This window comes from Colletotrichum graminicola (assembly GCF_000149035.1).
Source record: "Colletotrichum graminicola M1.001 genomic scaffold supercont1.15, whole genome shotgun sequence".
NCBI lineage: Eukaryota > Fungi > Ascomycota > Sordariomycetes > Glomerellales > Glomerellaceae > Colletotrichum > Colletotrichum graminicola.
Window position 1 is genome coordinate 195,151 of NW_007361019.1, and position 21,717 is coordinate 216,867.

The window sequence follows — 21,717 nt, forward strand, 5'->3', positions numbered from 1 at the left end:
ATCGTTTATGTTTTCTGCGTCAAGTGCTTGGAAGCTGCAGTGGCGGTATATATCGTGTGATGAGAAGATGCCGAATCTTAAGCTGGAAAGAGGCGGCGCTGTCGTTCCTTTTCAATTCTCTCGACGCTGTCTTCTACGGCCTTTGAAGTTTCGCTCGCAGCCAAACTCGCACAAGTGCGCGCCCTATTCGATCCGTCATGATCGAGGAATCCGGCGAAGAGCAAGCTAGTGCTTGCTTCCTGGATGGAGTTCCTCTGAGAGAGCGGGGCGAGGGGCTTGGAGGAGCATTGCCTCCCTCAGTGGAATTGCTCTTCCTCGGGTTCCAATCATCAACACGCCCCATCGTTGGGATGCCTGTCATTTTCCTCAATCCTCAAGTGTACAAGTAATTGCCTTGTCGTTTCCCTCAAAACGAGGAAATGAAGAAGAAAAACCGTGCTTCCCGGTTATACGTCGACTTTGCTTCCATCCTGGATTGTGCTGCTCAGTCCTTTTGCATTCGCGAATAGGGCGTGCATCGAAGGGGCGTAGTCGTCCGGCAGGCAACCTTGCGCCTCCCATCCTTCCCGTGCTGTCGGGACCACACTCTCACCTGCGACTCGGAGGGTTAGGGGGGTTTTTTTTTTCGTATCGTGCACAAAAAAGGCCAAGGCATGCGAACCACTACACCGGGTGCGCCCACCCCCGAGGCCACGCGAGGACCATTACAAGGCCTGAGGCTCAGTCGGCATGCCGAGGCACACCAAACGGTCTCCCTATATGCGGAAGACGTAAGCAAGGGTTTTTTTTTTTTTTTTTTTGCTTTTTTTTTGCATGTTGGGTATGCGTGTATGCCTAAACACATTGGCTCTACACGATGTGAGTGACCATCGACTGGCTGACGCATCCGCGCTCTTCGTCGTGCCAGTTTCCTCCTAACGAAAAGCCCTCGCACTGGCGAGATGCCAGGGCTCGTTACTCTATGCATGCAGGGGCCCCTCATGACCGAATGTGCACTTTATCGAGAGGAAATATGACGACGTGCCTCATTGAGGCCACGTCGGGCCTCCTCAACGCCTAGTAGACCATGTATGTAGGGCAGCACCAATCTTCAACGTGGATTGTACGGCTTGAAAGGATGCTTTGAGGCGGACTTTGAGGTTTCCTGAGGAAGATATCGAAATGACGGTGAGCTGCGGGCCATGCACAGCCATCTTCCTCTCTACGCAGTTAGGCCAAATGGACGATTCGCAGTTTGCAGCAGTTTGAATGGGTTTCGAGGGGTTAGAACCAAGCCCGTAACGAGCGGTGCCATTGGCGAGACTCGCGATTTCCAAAGTTCCTGCCACTTCTGAGGAGGTGGGTGTTTCGTCGATCGTCTAGGTAAACTGTAGACTAGACTCCGCCACTTTGTATTTCATTCCAATCGAGCACGTGAATGGCAATTTTCGTTCCAAAGCCATCAAGGAGCGTTACGGCGTATGACGAACAGTCCAGTCTTGGAAGTTGGGAAGCGCTATTATAGGGGTTTACGTCGCATTCGTGAGGTGGAAAATGTCCCTGAAAGCTCCGTTGGCGAATGTCAAGCCCTGCGACCGTTGATTACGGTTTACGTGATTTGACACTGATGTATGAGCCCGACTTGTTCCGGCTACATATTTTTGCAGACCCGGGCAAGTTGGAAGCCAGGGACGGTCATGTGGTGGTAGAGTGCAGAGGACTCAAGCCGCAGACAAGACAACAAGATCAATTCCATTGCGGAGGATGTCGTGGAACTTCTAGTCTATCTACACAACCAGCGGTAACCCAGGTTCTGTCATTACAAAAAAGAAAAAAAAAAAAGAAAAAGAAAAGACGACAAAAAGGAGACAGGCGAGAAACGGCAGTCGTGCTCTCCTACATCTTGTATGCCGTGTCACCCCCCCTCCCGACCTGGCCAGTGCTAGTCGTCCACCCCTGACTTGTGACTCACGAGAGATACCGAGAGAGCACAGCTGCTTGCCCAGACCAGTGAAAAGAAAAACTAAAGCGATCAACTTGTAAAAACGAACCAATAGAATCAATGCCCCATTGCGTGTACACTCCTGTAGTCTTGACAGGAGGTTCGCTGCCCTCTGTTTGAGCCCCCTAAACGGGCGTTTTCGAGATCCGTAATCGAGGACTTCAGGGTCAGGTCGGCCGCTACCGCCTCTCGCCCGTCACAGAAATCATGGGCACGAAACAGAACGAAGGGCGACTATCTGTTGCTCTTGCCCTTGATCACCTGGACAGGGCAGTTCTCGCAACGGTTGTAGTAACACGATGGGCAGCTCGGAATATTTGTGGTCATGCCCGAGTCACCACATTGGCACTACGCGCGGTCAGTCTCTTCTCCAGGGATGCTCTCGCCATGTCAGCACTCACGCAAGTCCAGACTCTGATGCTGACGGAAGTCTTGCCAGACGATTTGGGCATCTTGAAAGGTTGAGGTGGTACTGGCGCGGTTGGAAAAAGTGATGAAGTAGATTATTGAAACTCCGAGTTGATCTAGATATGTCTCTACAATGACGCGAAAAGTGTTGCTGAAGCTGATGATGGGATAAAACTCGACCAGAACGCTCTCCTCCCCTCCTCTTATACATGCCCAGCAAGCAAGAAAAAGTTTCCTTGACGAACCGTCACACATGCGTTCAAAACGAGGCCAGGTCCAACGCCATTGAGGAAGCAGAATGCCGGCTAACAAGAATCCAAGCCACATAACGGCAACCGCTAGGCGGGTTTGCACAAGAAACCTCAGGCGGAGTCGCCGACGGCGTGAATGAGGTCTATTCGGTGGGGTCTCTGGCAGACCAAATCGGTGAGCGTCGTAGTTTGTTTCGAAAGGCACCCTCTCTACCTTGGCAGGGTTGTGAAGGCAACAAAACAAGCCATCCTGCCGCCCAGGGTATCGCCAACCCCGCCTCTCTGCACATCAAATAGCATGCAGCGTTTGCTTCTCCGGGGCGTGTGCCGATGCGCTTCATACCCGGGGGTCTTTGTACAAGGTGCTACGGTGAATCAGGCAGAACTTGAGACGGCAGGACGCTGGGACGATTAGCCTAGACATTGTCATAGACGTGGGGGACAAGGGATGAGGGGCAGGACGCCCAGATGACTCCCTGCCTTGTGCCGAAAGTACGGAGGAGAGCGGCCGGATAAGACTTCGTGGAGACGCGCGAGACGAGAAGTACCGTCGGACTCTGTGAGGGTTTGCGGCTCTGCAGATGCACCGTACTTTTTTGCGGCTCTGCGGTTTTCGACGGCTGTGCAAATCGCAGGAAACGTGGTAAAGGTGGGCATGTCACCGGCCGCCCTGAAACTAGCTGACCACACCGGGCAACTAGGCAGCTGCTCCACTTCGACTGTGAGGCATGCGCGGAGGCTGAATCAAGGCGGAACCAGACTTTGGAGCAGAGCCGCATGCCACGAATGACCCGTGTTTTTGTCCCAGGTCGCTTCAAGGCGCTGCGGAAGTCGCTCGATTTGAAGTCATACTGCTGTGCCGGTGGAACAATCCGTCCATCCAACCCTAGCTGCAGTCTCATACCCCCCCCCCCCCCCCCCCACGGCCACATGCATGCCTAATTTGTATGAACGTGAGACGATACTCCAAACATTCCGCCTGGAATGGTATGTCTTGGCCTGAATTGACTCGGCCGGTTCACAAGTTGAAAGTAAGTCGATCGTAGGCAGCAACTCTCGTTTACTTTAGGAGCAGGCTTTGGCTCTTGGTATGGATAGTTGAGGGGGCGGAAGGAGGCTGCAGATGTCTAATGCATGATTGCGTAACTGTGCACAGCGGTCCCTCGACACGACCAGATGCGGCACCGGAAATGCGACTCGGATAACGTATGAATGCTGCATCACATGATGAGCTCTATGTGTGTTCGGTGGCTTCTGTTTAATGTCTTGGTCCAAGTAGAGTTGTCCTGAACTGTTGAGTGGTGACTACTTGTTGATATAGTTTCACCTGGGGCTAAGTTAGCAGCGAAACGGTCATTCTTAATACTATTGTAGAGATATGTATCTTCTTATCGATTGGTACAAGGGTAAACGCAGTTGAGAGGACTCTGTATTGTCAGCCTCCCAGCTCTGGTACGAGGTTCCCCTCCTTCACATGCAGTGACATCTCATCGTACATGTCAATGCGAATATGATAAGCGTTACTCGTCTGGGGATCTCTCTAGTTCATGAAGGATGCAATAGTGTTGTACAGGCCGTAGGTAGAGTAAAGCGATAGTTGTGGACTGATAGTCGGTATCGTTGGTCAAAAGTCGAAGCTTAGCACCGAGCGGCTTATATTCAAGGGTTCGTGGTCGGTAGTTGGTGGTGCAAGTCGTGTTGCATCGTCAGCAACTCAAAGCAGCTGGGCTGGCTGTTCCAAATTCGGTGAGGCCGTGATCGAAGGGCTTTTCTGTAGTCAAGAGCGTAACTTTTGTTGTGAAGTTTGAAATTCGATTTGTTGTCTTTCGAGGTGATACTACCAACGAGAATGCCAGCTGATCGAGGAGGAGAAGGGGTCTGAGGTCTGGGACTGGGGTGATGAGCACTTAAGTACATGGAGCTGTCATGCGGCTCTGCTGGTCCTATGACCATGAAAATGCAGTCATTAGCCTCAGGCCAGATAGCAAGGGAACCCTGAAGTTCAAAATCTTAGGCAGAAAGACCATTTTTTTGAGCCTCACAAAAAGGGTTGTTATCTCCTTGGTCTTGTCAGTCCTCAGTATTGACCCACAGGCCTTCCCGCGTGGCTCTGCTTCCGGTCTTTTGAGTCCCCGGTTGAGAATTTGAGATTAAAGGAGTCAAGCTGCGGCTGAAGGTCAGATCAGAGCAAGCTTGAGACAATTGGCTTTCTACATCGTGTTGGTAGCAGATGGCAAGGCATGACTGAGCAGTTTGCTTACCGAAGCCCTACGACGTCGAATGTTATCCAAGGCTGAGGGCAGAAGCTGTTACCAATCTAAAGCATCAGATCATTGTGAACAGCTATTCGCGGTGAAACCCAATAACCGAGCGCTCATAAGGGCCATATGATTTTGGGCAGGCAAGCTTGCTCTAGCTTAGAGTGAGCAAAGTCGGCCAGTGCTGTCGTGAAATGGCGGATGAGCATACTCTTGATGTGGCAGCATGTTGGAATAATACGACCTTAAGATGCCGCAAAGCTACCTTCTTCTGTTGTCAAAAAGCATCAAGGTGAAGGCCGCGTTCAGTTTGCGTCACCATTGTGCAGCTTCCAGGGATACTGGCGTTAGTTTTCCCAACTCGAACTCGTGATTCAAGATATGGGGCATCCGAGTATTGGGCGACATGGAATAATGATTCCGGCAACGGAGCAGCTGAAATACGGGTATATGATTGTTGAACCCTAAACCCTGTCAGCTGGTTGGTGAAGCTGCACTTGCCAGCTATAGCCAAAAAAAAAAAAGTTGGTGTTGCCGAACAGACGCAGCCATCAAGAATCTTCAATGCGCGCTTCACTCGGCAATTCTGGCCCTGTCATTTGAACAGGGGCTGGTCTAATCCTCGATTTGATCTCCAACCGGCGTTTTCTGGATAACAAATCTGGTGGTCTAGTGTGATGCGTAATCGCCGAACGGAGAGGTTTGACAGTCGAAGCAGAGGGATGCGGCTGGCTTGTTGTTGGCCAAGTGGCAGTGTTTTATCGGCAGCGGAGAGAAACATGTCCGCTGAATGAGTAAGATGAAGGTGTTAGATGCAAAAAGCTAAGACAGGGTCGCGGAGGTTGGCTGTAGGGCTGTCGGTGCCTTTTGATCCACTTCTACTAGTACCTACCAAGGTACCTAGGTACGGGTACTTACTTATGTAGCCGGTCTCAACCACATCCAAAAACTACCAGTATTTAGAAGCCTATCATGCCCCCACCGCGTTCAATAACTTGGGGTTTTTTTCTTCTTCCTAATGCAGGCTTTTTGAGCATATTGTAGTGATATAGCTTTATTTTATTTTATTGTTCTACTAACAAAAGGGTAGGAAAGGTGGTGTTGGTAGATAGGTAGGATGGGAGACCGGCCCTTTTTATACGAACGCCTAAAGTTTAGAGCCTGTGGAAATTACTCCGCATCGCACCCATGACCTGCACCCGCGCTTGTACCTCCAGCCTCTTTTTCCCGTCACCATCTGTTCCCTCTGCATACATAACACATCGAGTCTTCGACGACCAACTTCAATTCTGCGCATCGCCGCATCGCCTGACGTGGCTTTACAGCCCGTCGCTCATTGCTCTTCGCATATCGCTCCCGAACGGCGGTAACATTTTGCTGCCTGGCTCGTCTCCCAATGTTTCGGCAATGATCGCACCTCTGCAATGTCGCAAGCCACCAGCACTAAATGTGCTTCGCGATGGGTGACGCGCATCATCCCCATCACCATCACGGGCACAAGCGGCTATGCCACCTACGTGATTGTGGCCTACTTAGGCGGTCGGTCCCCCCTTGACTCTGGAGCGCATTCGGTAACTGACATTTGCTGCAGTCGACTACCTATACAGGACCAGGGGTGAGGTCGGCGCCGCAGTATCGACCATCACGATTTACCTCTTCTTCTACCTCCTCACCATCGCCACCTACCTACGAACTTTCATTAAGATCAAGATGGATCCAGGTCTGGTACCGCTCGGTCCTCAGGCCCAACATCCGTCGAGGGAGTCGAACAAAAAACGCAGACGAAGGAAAGAGGGCGATTTGGAAAGCCAGCCGTACTTCACCGGCCCCGACCAAGACCCAGACAGCCCTGGCCTGGAGACCTTTTACAGTAAAGACGTGTTTGTGTGCGAGAGCGACGGGCGGCCCAAGTGGTGCTCCGAATGCCGCAACTGGAAGCCTGACCGGGCCCACCACTCGAGCGAGGTCGGACGATGCGTGCGAAAGATGGACCACTACTGCCCCTGGGTCGGCGGCATGGTATCGGAGACGTGTAAGTGCTGATGTTCCACGATCGGTCCATTGTAAGGTTTTGATGCTGACCAATCGTAGCCTTCAAGTTCTTCGCCCAGTTCACCTTTTACTGTACTCTGTACTGCGCGATTGCCCTCGCCCAGGCAGCTTATTGTCTTGCGTTGCAGGCGCGAGATGGCACCGTCGACGGCAGGACCATCTCTGGAGTTGCCATCGCCGCCTTCTTTGGTCTCTTCACCTTCCTGATGACAGCCACCTCATGGCGCTTCATCTTCCTTAACATCACCAATATTGACGCCCTCCGCAAATCGTGGGTGCACCAACTCGCAATCAGGGTGCCTAACGGCACCCGTCCCGGCAATCACGATGGAACAATCACATACCCCTTACCGAATTCCTCGCGGGAAGTGCAGACCTCCTCAAATGCCACTGCGGATAGCGAGACTCCGCGTGATCGTCTCGCAACACGTACTTTTGCTATCGTTAGGACGGAGCCAGACGAGAACCCATGGGACCTCGGCTATACTAGGAATTGGATCTCCGTCATGGGGCATAGCTGGCTGGATTGGCTTCTGCCTATACACGGGTCGCCGTGCACCAACCACGAGAGCATGGAGAGCGACTACGAAATGGGCTCTCTCATACAGACACTCCGTGAAAGGCATGGCCTGACTGATCCCAACCAGCCCTCTCGCGAGATGGAGATGCAGGAGATGCGGCCCGGTGACCATTAATCAAGTGAGGAGATACCCATGGGTTATATATAATTTTGGGCGGGCGTTTGGAACGGTATAGACTACTTGGAGGGTTTCAGCGTTTGACTCTGGTGTGTATATGTGTGTAAACACGTGGACCTGCTAATAATGAATCTTTTCTTGGTTTCTGTAATTATCAATTCATTGCAAAGGGTCAGACATTGTCTGGCACGGCTCAGCGTTATCTCCATACAATTGTCGGTTGATGAGTCTACAAAAGTCCTTCGCGGATTCATTCACTTGTGGTCGACAACGTGACAGGGCTTGCCGCCTCTGCGGCGGGTTGGCGCGGCGTCTTGAATCTCCCGGATCGGCAACGAGTGGACCCACTGATGCGGATTGGCGTCCACCGGGGGCGGCGGGGCTGTTCCGACAACCGGCGGATCCGTCCCCGGTGGAAAACAAATGTGCAAGATGGACCATGTCCGGATTGTGACCAGAAGTTGTTCCATTCCATCCCTGGCTGCAGTCTTGATTATGAGCCGAATAGTTTGCTTCAGTCGGCATCGGCACCGTTCAATTTGACCTTTTGTTACAGTGGGAGGAACAAACCCAACCGAGTGTAGTGGTAATGATAGCCGGGGCAAACTCCAACATTGACTGACAGAAACACAGATTTGTCCCAGCCGGACGATCTCTCTCGGAATTTGTATCATGTTTCATTCCACCACATGTGGAAGCACACGTGCTAATTGCCACATTTCTGGAATAGATCCCAAAAACCCGCGTAAAGAACAGGACGAAAGTGCTTTGAGTAGGCACATTACACATGATAATGCCATTTGATTACTCAAGTCACTGGCCCAATTGATTTTCTTCGCCGATCAGTTTTAGGAGATCAGCTTGAAGTAGGGGAGTGTGTTTGTGTTGACATATCCCCCCCAACCCGTCTCGAGGAACAACCAAGTGTCTGGAAGTCTCGCCAAAGACAGTCAATCATACTTTAACCCTAATAAATCTAGTAGCTTGTTGGTAGTGTATCTCAGAGTGTTTACAAAGAGCAGTCAAATTAGGCGCCTTGACTCTGGTGATTCGGCAGCGCCGAAAATAGTCAATGAGAAGTTTCCGGTTCGATGGTAAGGGTCAAATTCTAATTAAGATTCCCCGTTCCCCTGCAATATGTTGGCAAGTTAACCAGAACATGAACCGTGGGGGAAACAAACTGAGGAGCCAACTTAACGAGGATGCCAAAGGTAACGCTGGCGTGGTTCGTCTTTGCTCAGTTGAACATCGAATAGCTTATAGCGACACATTTGTATTCACTCAGCCACCAGTAATGTGCCTCACCTTCTTGATATTCACATCCGTTTGGGCTATTGGTCACGATCAACCTTATTGCCTAGAATCAAGGTCTTATAATATGGAGATGGAGACAAGTGCACATTGTAAAAAGTGCTCACTCCTTTGAAGGATAGATAGTAAGTTTACAATTTGGTGCGCTACGATGTTCTGTTGGTCATCACTGGAATAAAGTGGAGCCATCCAACCACGCTAAGCCTACTTTTGGCAAACACAGGGGCGTACCTACTGCTTGTTGCCTGGGTATCTCCTACCTTTTTGGGAGGGGGGCCAGGTAGATAGGTACCTACCTAGGTAGACCAGAAGGGCAGACGCGCTCCGAAGCGCGTTCAACTCGACTCCTACCTACTTTTCGTAGGCGCAATCATTTCTCGGTGCAGACTCATCAGTCCCGTCGAGCATTCGAGCACGCTCTCCATCAAAACCACATCCGACAAACAAGAACACAAGAATCACATGACATATGGGTGTCTTGTCTCGTCTGTGTACTGATGCCGACCACTGAAATCCACCATCAAACTCTGGCAGGCGAACAGGGGCTGGTCCGGCGCTGACAGCTTTTCGCTTCAATACTCGAAACCATGTCGTCCTCACAACCCTTTCGGGATTCTTCCCCTCTTCTCGGCACAGGCAGGAGGAAATCTCAATTCAAATACAAGCACTTGTCCCAGCTGGCAACATACAATACATCGTGCCCACTGAGAGTCATAGCTCACATTGACCTGGACGCCTTCTACGCGCAATGTGAAATGGTACGACTGGGTGTTCCAAAGGACCAACCTCTGGCAGTTCAGCAGTGGTACGTACGGACAAGCCTGTCTGTCAGATTGCCAACTAATCAACTCGCCAGGCAAGGCCTGATTGCCGTCAACTACCCAGCTCGTGAATATGGAATCGGCCGCCATTGCACTTTGCCGGACGCCAAGAAGCTTTGTCCTACTCTGGTTGCTCAGCATGTAGCCACGTGGCGCGAGGGCGACGACAAGTGGGCATATCGTCATGATGCCGCCGTCAATATTCAGAGCGACAAGGTCTCGCTCGACCCTTACCGTCTTCAGAGCAGAAGGATTCTGGGTGTCATCAAGGAAAGCTTGCCCCCAGACATCCAGAAGATTGAAAAGGCGAGCATCGACGAGGTGTTTCTTGATCTTTCCGCTCAGGTGCACTCAATCCTCTTGGAGCGCTTTCCCGAGCTAGCAAACCCGCCTCCTTACGATGACCCCACTGAGGATCTTCCTAGACCCTCCGTGGCAGCGCTGGACTGGCAGGCAGATGCCCTCGTCGACTTGGACGAGGAGCAAGAGTCTGTGGATCCAGATTGGGACGACGTCGCGATTCTTATCGGGTCTGAAATTGTGCGCCATGTCCGGGGCCAGATCTTGGAGAGGTTACAGTACACATGCTCCGCAGGCATAGCTAAGAACAAGCTACTAAGCAAATTGGGCTCGGGTCACAAGAAACCTAACCAGCAGACTGTCATTCGGAACCGAGCCGTGACCCATTTCTTGTCCGGTTTTAAGTTCACCAAGATACGCAATCTCGGAGGAAAGCTCGGCGAGAACGTAGTGTCAACCTTCAATACCGACGCCGTTCGCGAGCTACTGGATATCCCTCTAGACCAGATGAAAGCCAAGCTGGGTCATGACACAGGAAACTGGGTTTATGACACCATCCGTGGCATCGACACTAGCGAGGTCAACTCCCGCACGCAAATCAAGTCGATGCTTTCCGCCAAGTCTTTCCGACCCTACATTAATACTCCTGAACAGGCTATTAGATGGCTTAGGATCTTTGCTGCCGACATCTTTGCCCGCTTGATTGAGGAGGGCGTTCTGGAGAATAAACGTAGGCCGAGAACCATCAACTTGCACCACCGACATGATGGCCAAACCAAATCACGCCAAGGTCCAATTCCTCAAGGTAAAATACTTGATGAACAGGCCTTATTTGACCTCTCGAAAAATCTCATGAATCAAATCATGGCTGAAGGCAATATCTGGCCTTGTGCCAACCTCAGCTTGAGCGTGGGCGGATTTGAAGATGGCATCACGGGCAACATGGGCATCGGAGCCTTCTTGTTGAAAGGAGAAGAAGCCCAGGCATTGAGGCAGGGCAGTCGTGAAGCAAGCCATCTGCCCACTTCGGAAGAGATGCCAATCTCCAAAAGGCGCCGGACAGATGGAGGGTCGATCGATCGCTTCTTCACACGGAACGTTTCCACCGACGACGAACCGCCAATCGCCAATGCAGCCGCCGAGGGCAATCTCGAACCCCGAGAGGAGAACATCAGCTCTCGCCAGGTGCCAATCACATCCTTTGTATGTTCACGTTGTAACGCACGTTTCGAAACACCGGAAGGCCACCAGAGTCACGAGGACTGGCACTTTGCCAAAGACCTTCAGGATGAGGAACGTGGCAAACCTGCATTTGCCAATCGCGCTTCCACCGCCCGCAATTCCAGTACAAGGCCATCAAGTGCATCGGGCAAGCGCGGGGGACGCGGCGGCAAGCTCGAGCAAGGACAAAGCAAGTTGAAGTTCGGATGAATCCTCTTGGTATCCGAAGATACCGGCATCATGCCAAAAGTCTGTCGAGCGGGTCCTGCCGCCTGATACCTGGCGAGACTTGGAAGTTGGTAAACCTCGCACCCTGATACTCATTTCAAGGGTGGCCGCGGCACCGCAGGTCTTGAATGTGAGCACCCTCCCACCCCTTGCGAACATCAGCGATAGTCCCTGATGGGCGTTATTTATATCACTGGCAAATCTCACAACAGTACAACGGGTTCCACTGACCAGGGCCGATATGAGCACAGGACCTGGTCTATCTGTCTCAACGGCCAAGTTGGGCATCCGGAGAAGGAACTGGGTAGCCTGCTAGCAGGTCCACCGGACGGGCAGTCAGCGCCCAGGCGACACTTTTGCGGAACTTGGAGCTGCTCCCGGAGTCATGCTGGGTTGCATCTACCGGATTACCTAGATGTGAGACATGCGAATGAGGCGACCTGGCGAACCGTGTAGTCACTACGGCCTGACGGGACAGGAACAGACATGTGTTGAGAGCATTCGGCACTAGGGACGGGTTCAATGGCTCCGTGTGGATATCAAGGACGCGCAAGTGTCGTCATTCCGATTCACGCCTGCAATCAACCGTGGCAGATGCGGATCAACGCGGCTGGATATGGTGAGTATTAGGGGCGGTAGGCCGCAGCGAGCAAGACCTTGGGCATAGCAACAGCACCAGGCGGCCTCGTGAACCGGAAGAAACTATGTGGATAAGGTTCAGACGGTAGAGTGACGATATGCATACTAGGCACGTCTCCGACTGAGGTCGGTTTCCTGCCAGGGTTGGACCGTTCTTTATGAGTCTCTTTGGCTGCGCCTGGTCACGTTGTTGCAATCCGGATTTCATCTGTGAGTGATTGGTTGCGCGTTAGGCATCTTTTGGGCTAAAGTGGATCGGGCCACATTTTTGGCGCGAAGCATTGATACCCAACGACGCCAACCAACCACCATTACGGGTACCACTACATACTACGTGAGTAGGTAACTGCCACGAAACTTTAAGATAGCAGCCTCTAGAGACTATCAACCCGAACTAGGTAGCTCAGATGGATATTGCGGGAAGAAGCACGCCTCACACCATATTTGGCTGCGGGTCGACGCGGATGGCCTGAAGATGGTAGAGACGGGGCATTTCCGGCAGTCGGATGCGACAGGCTGACGGTTGACAGAGGGACCAAGGGACCGCCTTGCCGATTACGAGTGGTGGGTTCACAGCACCGCGGTGGTCAATCACCGAGAACGCCGCAGCAACCACTGGAGCCTGGTTCATGTCAGGGCTGACGACGGGAGCTGCGCGGTGAAGTCACGCAGTGGCGGGCAGTCGAGAGAGCAAGGGTTCAAAACAAGACAGCCAAGCCGTCCGTCCCACGCTTCACGACCACAGGGTCTTGGTGCAAGCAAGCTCGGAGTACAGGTGTCAGGATTTACCTCGCACAGCTTCGTGCCCTTGGGCCTGCTTGCCTGCCGTACTATCGCCGTTCAGAAACTGGGATGTCCCTTCCTGGTAGGGTATCAACACTGGAACGGTCTTGTCGGCAAATGTTTTGGAAATGAGCACGACAATGACTGGCTCTACTTCATTTCATCGCAAGCAAAGGGAAATACGAAACAAGAGATCATGAAGGGGGATCGGTGAAGCAAGCATGCGAGAATTAAAGAATTGCGGCTCACAATATCTCGAGGCGTAGGGTCCACAGGAATTCCGCCTCGTCGGCGCCCGGTCTGCAGCACATTTCAGACGGTTACTGGGACCGAAAGCATCCGTTCATTCCGTCTCCTGTTCCTATGGCGTTCTTGTCCGCTTGCCCAAACAGGAGAATATGTTCCCGTGTGCCCTCAGCAACTTGTATGGGGAATGTCAGTGTCAGCACCTCGGAAATTTGTGGGTGTCCCAAAACGCCACTGCGCTAGTCGACCGTTTGTCTCGATAGGGCAACAGTCCAAACAAAGACCGAGTCTGGAACGGACTACACTACTCACGAGCCACATCTTTTGCGAACCACTTCATCCCAAGCCAACGAGTGCATTTCAGCCTCAGAGACATACCTGGTTCTAGAGGAAGACAGGTGTAACGAGGTACCACGGTACACGCAATCGCCGAGGGGTCTGGCTTATGTACTATGTACATTCGAGTTGAAAGAAGTCCCAGGGAAATCCCCGTCATGGAGGAAAGCGAGAGAGTTTGCACCATTATCAAATGTTGTTACCTACCTACCTCTCGCGCCTTCGGCTCAACCGTTTCTTTCACCCATCGAACAGCCAATGATAGCTTAGCCGTATCAGCAGGAAAAGGCGGAGGCGGTGACAAACAAAACATGCCATCAAACCGAGCCCGTGCGAGGTATTGGAGCCCTATTTGCAACCCCCCGAGCACGACGCTCCTGGCATAGGTCCTCACCGCAGTTCGTAACCGTCCCGTCTCTCGTGTCGCTTGGAAGTTGGCACCGTAGTTTATTTCTTGGCTGCTCCGTTATGATCGGTCAAGGTACTGACAATCCCGGGAGCCTGAAGCCTTACATACGTACTGCGCCAACGAAAATGACGGATCCTCGCCCCAAACCAGGAGTCTTATGCCGCTTGCAGTCAACGTACAGCTCGCGGTATATTACTTCGGGGAGGGGCTCGAAATCCCAGAACCTGTAGACGGTTACCTCATCCATCTAAACGGACTTGGACGCGGCCCAATCTGGTCCGGTGATCTAGCAGCCACGTCGTTTACAGTACCCAACCACATCTCATGATCTCACTCGGGTTTCTGGCCTCTTATTGGCTCAGCGACTCCGGCAACCCTCCTCGGGTTCTGCCTCTTTTCCCTCCCAACCCCATGCATACACTGCACTACAGTCGCCCTGTGGAACCGTATCGATGTTCGCTCTGGCTTAACGATATTGCTTTGGTCATGGAAGTCGCGGTGTTACGGACGTTGGGCGGCGGTAGAAACAAGTAGCGAAGCCAACCACCCCCCTGGGCAACAATTCCTAGCCATCTCTGTGGGTTTCCTGTCATGTTAGTGTGCGTACGACGCAGGGAAGTCTTCGCTAGGTATCCCTTTTGGGCTGGGGGGGCGACAAGTCAACCCAACCTCTCTCCCCTATCTACTCCGTTCCATAGCTGCATCTCATGCTGCCTCTGCCCACTCAGAGCGGCCGCCACCCAGCTTCCCTCCCCGCTGCCGCCCAACCGCCCTCCGCCTCTTTTTTTTTTTTTTGCCCACCTAGTTCTCGTAACGCCATCTATCTCTCGCCAGGTGGCTTTTGTAAGCCCTGCCGGTCCTCTTTTTCTCCTTCTCAACACAATCCTCACCACTAAGGGGGCAAAGGGCCCGGCGTAGACAGGCAAGCTCTCATCGGTTGGTCAGGCGGGACTTAGACGGGCTCTCAGAGACGCAGTACCACCCCCTCCTAGCCCCTCTTAAATACGCTAAGGGGTAGGTCGAGTGGCATATTGGCCAGGTTGCCAGGGTTTACTTGCAGAGCGAGAGAAAAATCCGCATGGGACTGACTGTCAGCCAACAACGTGGTGCCAACAAGCCTCGCCGACTCTTCCCTGGTCGGTCGCGCGGCGTCTTGACTGGACGAAGCAGTGCGAGTGAGACGGGAGCGAGGGCTTCCCTCCTCCTGCTCTTCCTCACTGGCACACTGGTAACAGGATAATTATGTAGTGCGTGTGAGTGTGTGTGTGTGTGTGTGTGTGTGTGTGTGTGTGCGGACAGTACAGAGTACCGAGTACACACGCCTCAACCGACCAGCACAGTCAGTATTCGAAAAAAGTGCGAAGGAGGGGGGGTGTCAGTGACCACTCACAGACTTGTTCGCTGGCTGTTGATCACTGGCCACTGGTCCACGTCGATGATTTACCGCAGGGCCGGACAGGATCTTAGGCCTGCCGCACCGCTCACTGACGCTGGGGGTCCCGGTTTTTCTCAGCCAAAGCCCCACCCCCAAGAGAAGAGCCAGACTCTGGCCTGTTCCTTTTCTTCTCCCACCACCCACTCCCTGCCCGCTTTCTTCGCTCTCGTTCTTCTCTTTTTCTCCCTCCATATTGTCGACAATCCCATTTCTCGCAGGTGCCCTCTTCCCTTTCTTCTCACTCCTCCCTTCTCTCTTCTCCTCGTCATTCTCGACCGATCGTCCTCTACCTCGTCTTCGTCCACCACACCAGACCTCAACATGTCGAGACAATCACGCGGTCCCCCGGCCAGCTCGGCCCCTGCAGCCCCCTCCAGCGGCCGCTCCAACGAGTACTTCGTTCCCAGAGATGGTATTGATCGCGAGGTCATCACCGCCGATATCTGTCGCTACCTCGGAAACGATGCTCTTGTACGCCCGGGTCACTACGAAAACCCCCAGACCGGTCAAGTAGTTCAGGGTTACTACATCACGGCCTACAGGAACTTGACAACAGTGAGCGCTTCCGCCCGCCGCCGCACGTTCTTTACGCAATGATGCTGACGCAACACTCCCACAGGCCATGATCGACGACTTGAAGGCCGATTCTGCGCGATGGGAAGCAGAGAGGCGGCAGCAGGCCGCCCGGAACACTTCAGGAGGTACCTTTGTCTCACGAGACGCGGCGACTCCTTTGTCGATACGATCTAACTCCCCTACAGCAGGGTACCGCCAGTCGGAGACCCATTCCGCACGCCAACACTATGGCCCTACGGATTCCACTGGCTACCCGGACGTGGGACGTGACTCCTATGACAGCTCCCCCAGATACCCAGGATCCCAAGCCCCAGGATACTCGGGAAACTCCGCCCCGGGCTACCAAGGATCTCCTGCGGGTTACGCTCAGCAACCCTCCTCTTTTTCTTCTTCAGGTGGTGGGTATCCGTCCTATCCCGGAGGCTCGTACGGCCAACAGGACCCCAGGGACCCCAGATACGCAGGACAGATGGCTCAGGGATATGGGGAACCCCCCTACATGGCTACCGCCGCGAATCTGGCCCGAAGCAGCTACACTGCCGATCCGTACGGCGCCGGACAGCCTTCTCGGACTCCTACCACAATGGCCCCCCAGCAGCAGGGACAGACTTACTCTTCCGGATCGCAGGTTCCGGCTGGTTACTCCGGTTTCTACCCGCCCTCGACTTCGGCTCCCTACGGCTCGGCGCCCGTAGCCTCGGACCCATTGTACGGACGCGGTGCGTAACATTCTCACTACCCTCTAACAACTTGATCTGATTGTGTAGCGTCCCCAGCAGGCGGGTCTATCTCTGGCCAAGGATCACAGTATGACCAACCCCCAGCCCCTCGCACTTCCGCCACCCCTACGAATGCCAAAGCTCAGGTGTCAAGCAGTGGATCATCGCACTCCCGCCGTGAGAGGGAGTCAGACAGGGGTCATCACCAATCCGACCGCCACCGCCCTCCTCGCCGCTAATACGTTGCCCACCTATGGACTATTGTAGCCATTACGACTGCGCGAGATGCCAGTCTCGCGAGTCTGTTATGAATTTCATCCTAATGACCCTGGGATTTGGAGACTCATCACCGGCGCCGGACTCTTTTATCATTTGTTTCTCCCGGATAGAACCCTCACTGGACTTTTTGAGGTGTGGAAAACCACCTCGTGAGTTGCAAGTCTGCATCTCACACTCCGCTTCCTGGCGTTTTGGCTTTGCGCTGGCTAGGAGCTCCCTTGGCTCTCCATCTACTCTGGACTCGTTCCCTCAAGTTCTCTACTACCATCTTTCCCTGGATTTCACCCGGACTATTACCTGGATTCTCACCAAGGATGGATTTCTTACCGCATACCCTGGACGTTTAACGACTGCATATATGGATTTGGCCCACGACTTTGCTACTCGATTAACTTTCCTTTAGCAAGCATGGTGGCTTGTTTGCACGTGTGTAAGGCCCGGGACCTGGAACGGAAAAAAAGCTCTCAGTTGACACTTGCGGCTGGCAACTTTATCGGACCACCTTGCTGTCTGGATCCGTCCTGATGGTGGAATATGATGCCATATTCTCTTGATCTGGGTTTCATTTTCTTGGATTTTGGAGTTCCGGGTGATCATGGTGTTTCCTAGTAGAACGGCGACGTCGACGTCTGGACAGCAAGGTGAGTTCTCGGACTGTACATATTTCACGAATCCTCAAAAGGAGGTTTCCACGACTTCAACTCTCTTTTCAAGGAGGTGTGGGGGGCTATTCCCACTCTCATCGGGAGCACTCATTCCTAACGCCACACTAAGCCGGATCTACTCTCACTGGACATCGTCACCCTACTGGAATTATTCCCATGGACTACTGGAATATGGATCTGTTCAAGCCCTTGGACATGACCATTATGGACTTCACATATTGCCTAGAAGGATTCCGGACGATTCCACTCATCGGACCAAACCGTGGCTGTACCACCCGGTGGGCAGATGCCAAGGACAGGAGGCTAGCTGACCTTGCGCCCCTTCCAAACTCCCACTGGAACTCAAGCTGGACTCATCGAGTCGAAACAAGATTTCTTTTTTCCTTTTTCTTGGCGGAGATTCACATCTCCTCGCTTGGGTAAGCTCCAAACCATCCGGCCCGTCACCACGAGCTCGTCAAGCCACTCCGTCCGGAATGTGAGACTCCTGCCTATAACTACTTGGCCACGACACCCTATTCCTGGGTCACTCTATGCTTTTTTCGACCAGTGTTATAGCCTGCCATGGGACACAAGTCTGGCGGTTCGTGGTTCCAATACTCTCCGTGACCCAGAATCGGGGCATGATTGAGGTTGCCTGACCTGGCATTGGGATTCAGATTTTCAATACAAACCTCTGGATCATCCATCATGGAACCTGGCTGCCCAGCCTTGTGGAGCATCATTGCCGGATTACGTGGAGCCTTCCTGGCAGTCTCTCGGAACAGCTCGTTAGTCACCACTATTCCTAGTTGCGTTGATTTCTTTTTTGATTTTCTGTTTCTTTTCTGTGTTCTTATCACCCCCCATACTGGATTACCTTATTCTCAACGCCAGGAGACCGAATGCGGGAGTACTAACTCAAAGGTTGTAGGACAGGTACTCCATTGGACAAGAAGGGCACAGGAGCAAGGGTTCTGCTCTAGTTGGGAGACAGACATGGAAGAGTCTAGTTGACTTCATCTTGTATTGCATATCATGGCGTGAATGGGGAAGAGAGCGATCCCCTTTTATTATTGTGTGATTTCCTGTCGACGAAGGTTTTGGAGTTGGAAACGAGAAGGTGGCTGAATTGTTTATCTCTTGGTTATCTGTTGATGTATTCTGGCGTTTTATTGGCATATGGGAAGCAGCGGCTGCCGGCTATTGAATGATGACAATGTTTGCCCGACCATCTTGTCCTGTTTCTGTGCATTTTTGGACCTTGTTGAGGCGCCAATTTCGGTCCTCAGCTATGATTTTCGTCCGTCACCGGAAAGGCTGTGTACGATTCATAATGCTACGACGGTCGCATCGCGGCCACGGCCTCCTGGCATCACCCCAGTTGGCGGTCGTGGCGTGATGTCAAGCCGTCGCGTGTGCGGAAGCAACCAACTGTCAGGCACCCACTCTCTTGGGACCAGATATTTCACATGGGGGAAGGGATAGCTTGCAAGACATTGGGCAGAGTTGACAACAAAACAAAAAAGCTTTCTCGAGACAAGGTTGAGTTTTGGTCGGGGACCCCAACCACCCCTGACTCTTGACGATGTTTTGAGTTCGAGGGGCCAAGTAGAGTTCATCGCGACGGGGTTGAGTTTACGGCAGATGCAGACAGGCAGGCCAACGAGGACCTGCGCATACACATGATGTGTTACTACTGCTGCGCCGGCCATTGACTTGCAAAAGCAGATGAACCCGCCCCCTCCCCTTCCAGAGTTGGCCGATTCCATGCCAACAAAATCTCGATCGGGACCTACTCGCCCCCCTCCCTCCGTTTCGGACTCCTATTGTCCTTCTACTTTTGTCTTTTCTTCTAACCTTTTCCTGTTTTCCATTTTCCCATTTTACCTACCTTTCCGATGCCAATTCTATCTTTCCCCATACCACTTTCCGATGTGGAGATCCGCGGAACTCTCTGTGTCATCTAGCACGGGAGTGGCAATTTTTCGAGGGAAGGATATCAAGGAGGTGCCCGTCGAGTGAGGGGCGCCATTCAAATGCTGTCGGCAGTCTTACCATATAAGATGGTGGTCTTTGGGATCGATACACGTGCTCCGTAGAATGGCAGAGAGTGGAGGACCTGAAGATGGAGAGGATTTGGGTGCTGCGGTGGTCCTTGTCTTGGGCGGCTTGCAAACCGTTCGCGCGCGCGCGCGCGAGAGAGGGAGAGAGATAAGGCGATTCTGCTCGGATCCAGCCGAATGCAGAGCTGGTAGCGCACCCGGAGTCTACGCCTGTCTCGGGATGATGTGGCTCTGCCTCTCAGCAGCAACAGCGAGAGCCCGAAAGGGGGCGCGAGAGGCGAAAATACTGATCCAGGAGCTACACAGAATTTCGGGAATTGCTGGTATACCGAGCTTTTTGATGGTAATGAGACCCCGGAAGACAGGTATATACAATCGTCTCAATGATTCGGAATATCAAAGGGTGAACCGGGTTGGACCAACGACAGCGACTCGGGACAACTTGATTACGATTTGAGTAGCCGTACGGATACAGTGGAAGGTACCAGTGATCGTCGTTACAAGAATGCGCATTCTAGTTGTTGGAGAATGTATCATGTCAGGGGTGCAGCCAGCAAAAGGCAGCCATTGGCAGGTATGTTGTCGCAGCAGTGCAAAAGATGGAACGGGTGATGGTTAAATGAATGGGCAGGGGTCGGAGAGGGACAGGAAGGACGAGCACGAGAACAAGGAACGGCGGTTGCAGCCCGGCTCAGCGGCAGGGCTATAAGCCAAGATCAGGTTTTGTTGTTTTCTTTTCCTTCCTTCTTTTCCTTTTTCTGGTTCTCTCACTCTCTCGATCTATTTTCTCTACATATTTCTTGGGGGGTTTATTTGACGGTCTATCCTGGTGAGTTTGGTGAGAAGTCTACGGAGTTGTGGGGGGAGAGAGAGAGGGAGAGAGAGAGAGAGAGAGAGAGAGAGAGAGAGAGAGAGAGAGAGAGAGAGAGAGAGAGAGAGAGAGAGAGAGAGAGAGAGAGAGAGAGAGAGAGAGAGAGAGAGAGAGAGAGAGAGAGACGCCTAGGTAGGCTAGAGGTTTAGGGAAGTGCCGCCCTAAGCAGCCTTGCCTTCAGTGCTGTCGTTCTTGGTTGTCGTTACCCCTCCATCTCCATCGCAAGCAAGCACAGACGTTGGAAGGAGAGAAAGAGAGGGGTGAGTGAAGTGCGAGTCGTGAAGGCGGTGAAGGCGGGGGAGAAGGAGCGTGCAAGGTTCTTCCGACTGTGGGTCCATACCATATCACATCGCGGCGAGCCCGACCAGTAAGCATCACCTCCCGACAACTGAGACTGCCCTGATGCCATACCGCTTTCGGGGGCCGGGTGGAGGCGGTGGGCCGCTGAGCGCACTTTTGCGGTTTGCTGCTTTTATTCTGCCGATAACACACCCAAGCTGGGCTGCCATTGTCGGTGCATGATGAGCGATGCATAATGACTGACTGGACCTGTTGGTCTTGACTGGTTGGTTGTCCGCGGTTGGGGAAAATGGTAGTCAAATCAACCTAGATAGGTAGTGTAGCACATGTCGTCGTCATTCGATGGTTGTCCACCCTCAAAGTTGTGGCTCGACGCGACGGCGCTCTTCCTGCCATCGCATATCTTTGCTCTCTGGCCTACACTGAACTAGAGTCTGTCTGTCCCCTGGTGATGCAGTCGACAGTCCCATAGTGATGGAATTGCCCGCCTCGTGCACTTTGCAGTCTGAATTCGTCGGGACCACTGGCCATTCAACAGCCGCTCGGGTTATGGGGAAAATAAAAATAAAAATACATAAAGATAAATAAATAAACAAATATGCAAATAATCAAACTTCAAGGGTTGGCTAGACATTTTGCTTTTCTTTTTCTTTTTTGAGAGATGCCCAAAGGTAAACAGGAGGCATGAAGTCCATGCTTTCTTCCCTTCTTCCAAGAAACATACCTAGTGTACACCCAAAAAGTCGAGGATACGCATAGTACACCATATACCTATCTATCCGCACAAGATCATTGTTCATTGTTGATCGCCGAGATCTGGAGAAACGTGCTGCGAGCCAATCAACCCCAGCATTATCGACACATCAACACCACCTGTGTGCCTTT

At 52.6% G+C, this 21,717-nt stretch overlaps 4 protein-coding genes across 4 annotated transcripts; 3 read left to right on the forward strand and 1 right to left on the reverse strand.

Moving 5' to 3' along the window:
* Window positions 1-2,215: 2,215 nt before the first annotated feature.
* Window positions 2,216-2,433, reverse strand: GLRG_04628 (uncharacterized protein; the record flags this gene model as incomplete). The annotated part of the gene is made up of 2 exons (XM_008095313.1): window positions 2,216-2,329; window positions 2,383-2,433. The coding sequence occupies 2 exons, from the start codon at window positions 2,431-2,433 to the stop codon at window positions 2,216-2,218; spliced, it is 165 nt and encodes a 54-aa protein (XP_008093504.1).
* A 3,889-nt stretch (window positions 2,434-6,322) lies between these two features.
* Window positions 6,323-7,645, forward strand: GLRG_04629 (DHHC zinc finger domain-containing protein; the record flags this gene model as incomplete). Its single annotated transcript, XM_008095314.1, has 3 exons — window positions 6,323-6,437; window positions 6,490-6,930; window positions 6,990-7,645. 3 exons carry the CDS (start codon window positions 6,323-6,325, stop codon window positions 7,643-7,645), a joined length of 1,212 nt encoding a protein of 403 aa, XP_008093505.1.
* A 1,901-nt stretch (window positions 7,646-9,546) lies between these two features.
* On the forward strand, window positions 9,547-11,511 carry GLRG_04630 (impB/mucB/samB family protein; the record flags this gene model as incomplete). The annotated part of the gene is made up of 2 exons (XM_008095315.1): window positions 9,547-9,764; window positions 9,816-11,511. The coding sequence occupies 2 exons, from the start codon at window positions 9,547-9,549 to the stop codon at window positions 11,509-11,511; spliced, it is 1,914 nt and encodes a 637-aa protein (XP_008093506.1).
* A 4,187-nt stretch (window positions 11,512-15,698) lies between these two features.
* On the forward strand, window positions 15,699-16,911 carry GLRG_04631 (transcription factor RfeG; the record flags this gene model as incomplete). Its single annotated transcript, XM_008095316.1, has 3 exons — window positions 15,699-15,932; window positions 15,997-16,672; window positions 16,721-16,911. The coding sequence occupies 3 exons, from the start codon at window positions 15,699-15,701 to the stop codon at window positions 16,909-16,911; spliced, it is 1,101 nt and encodes a 366-aa protein (XP_008093507.1).
* Between the last annotated feature and the right edge of the window lie 4,806 nt (window positions 16,912-21,717).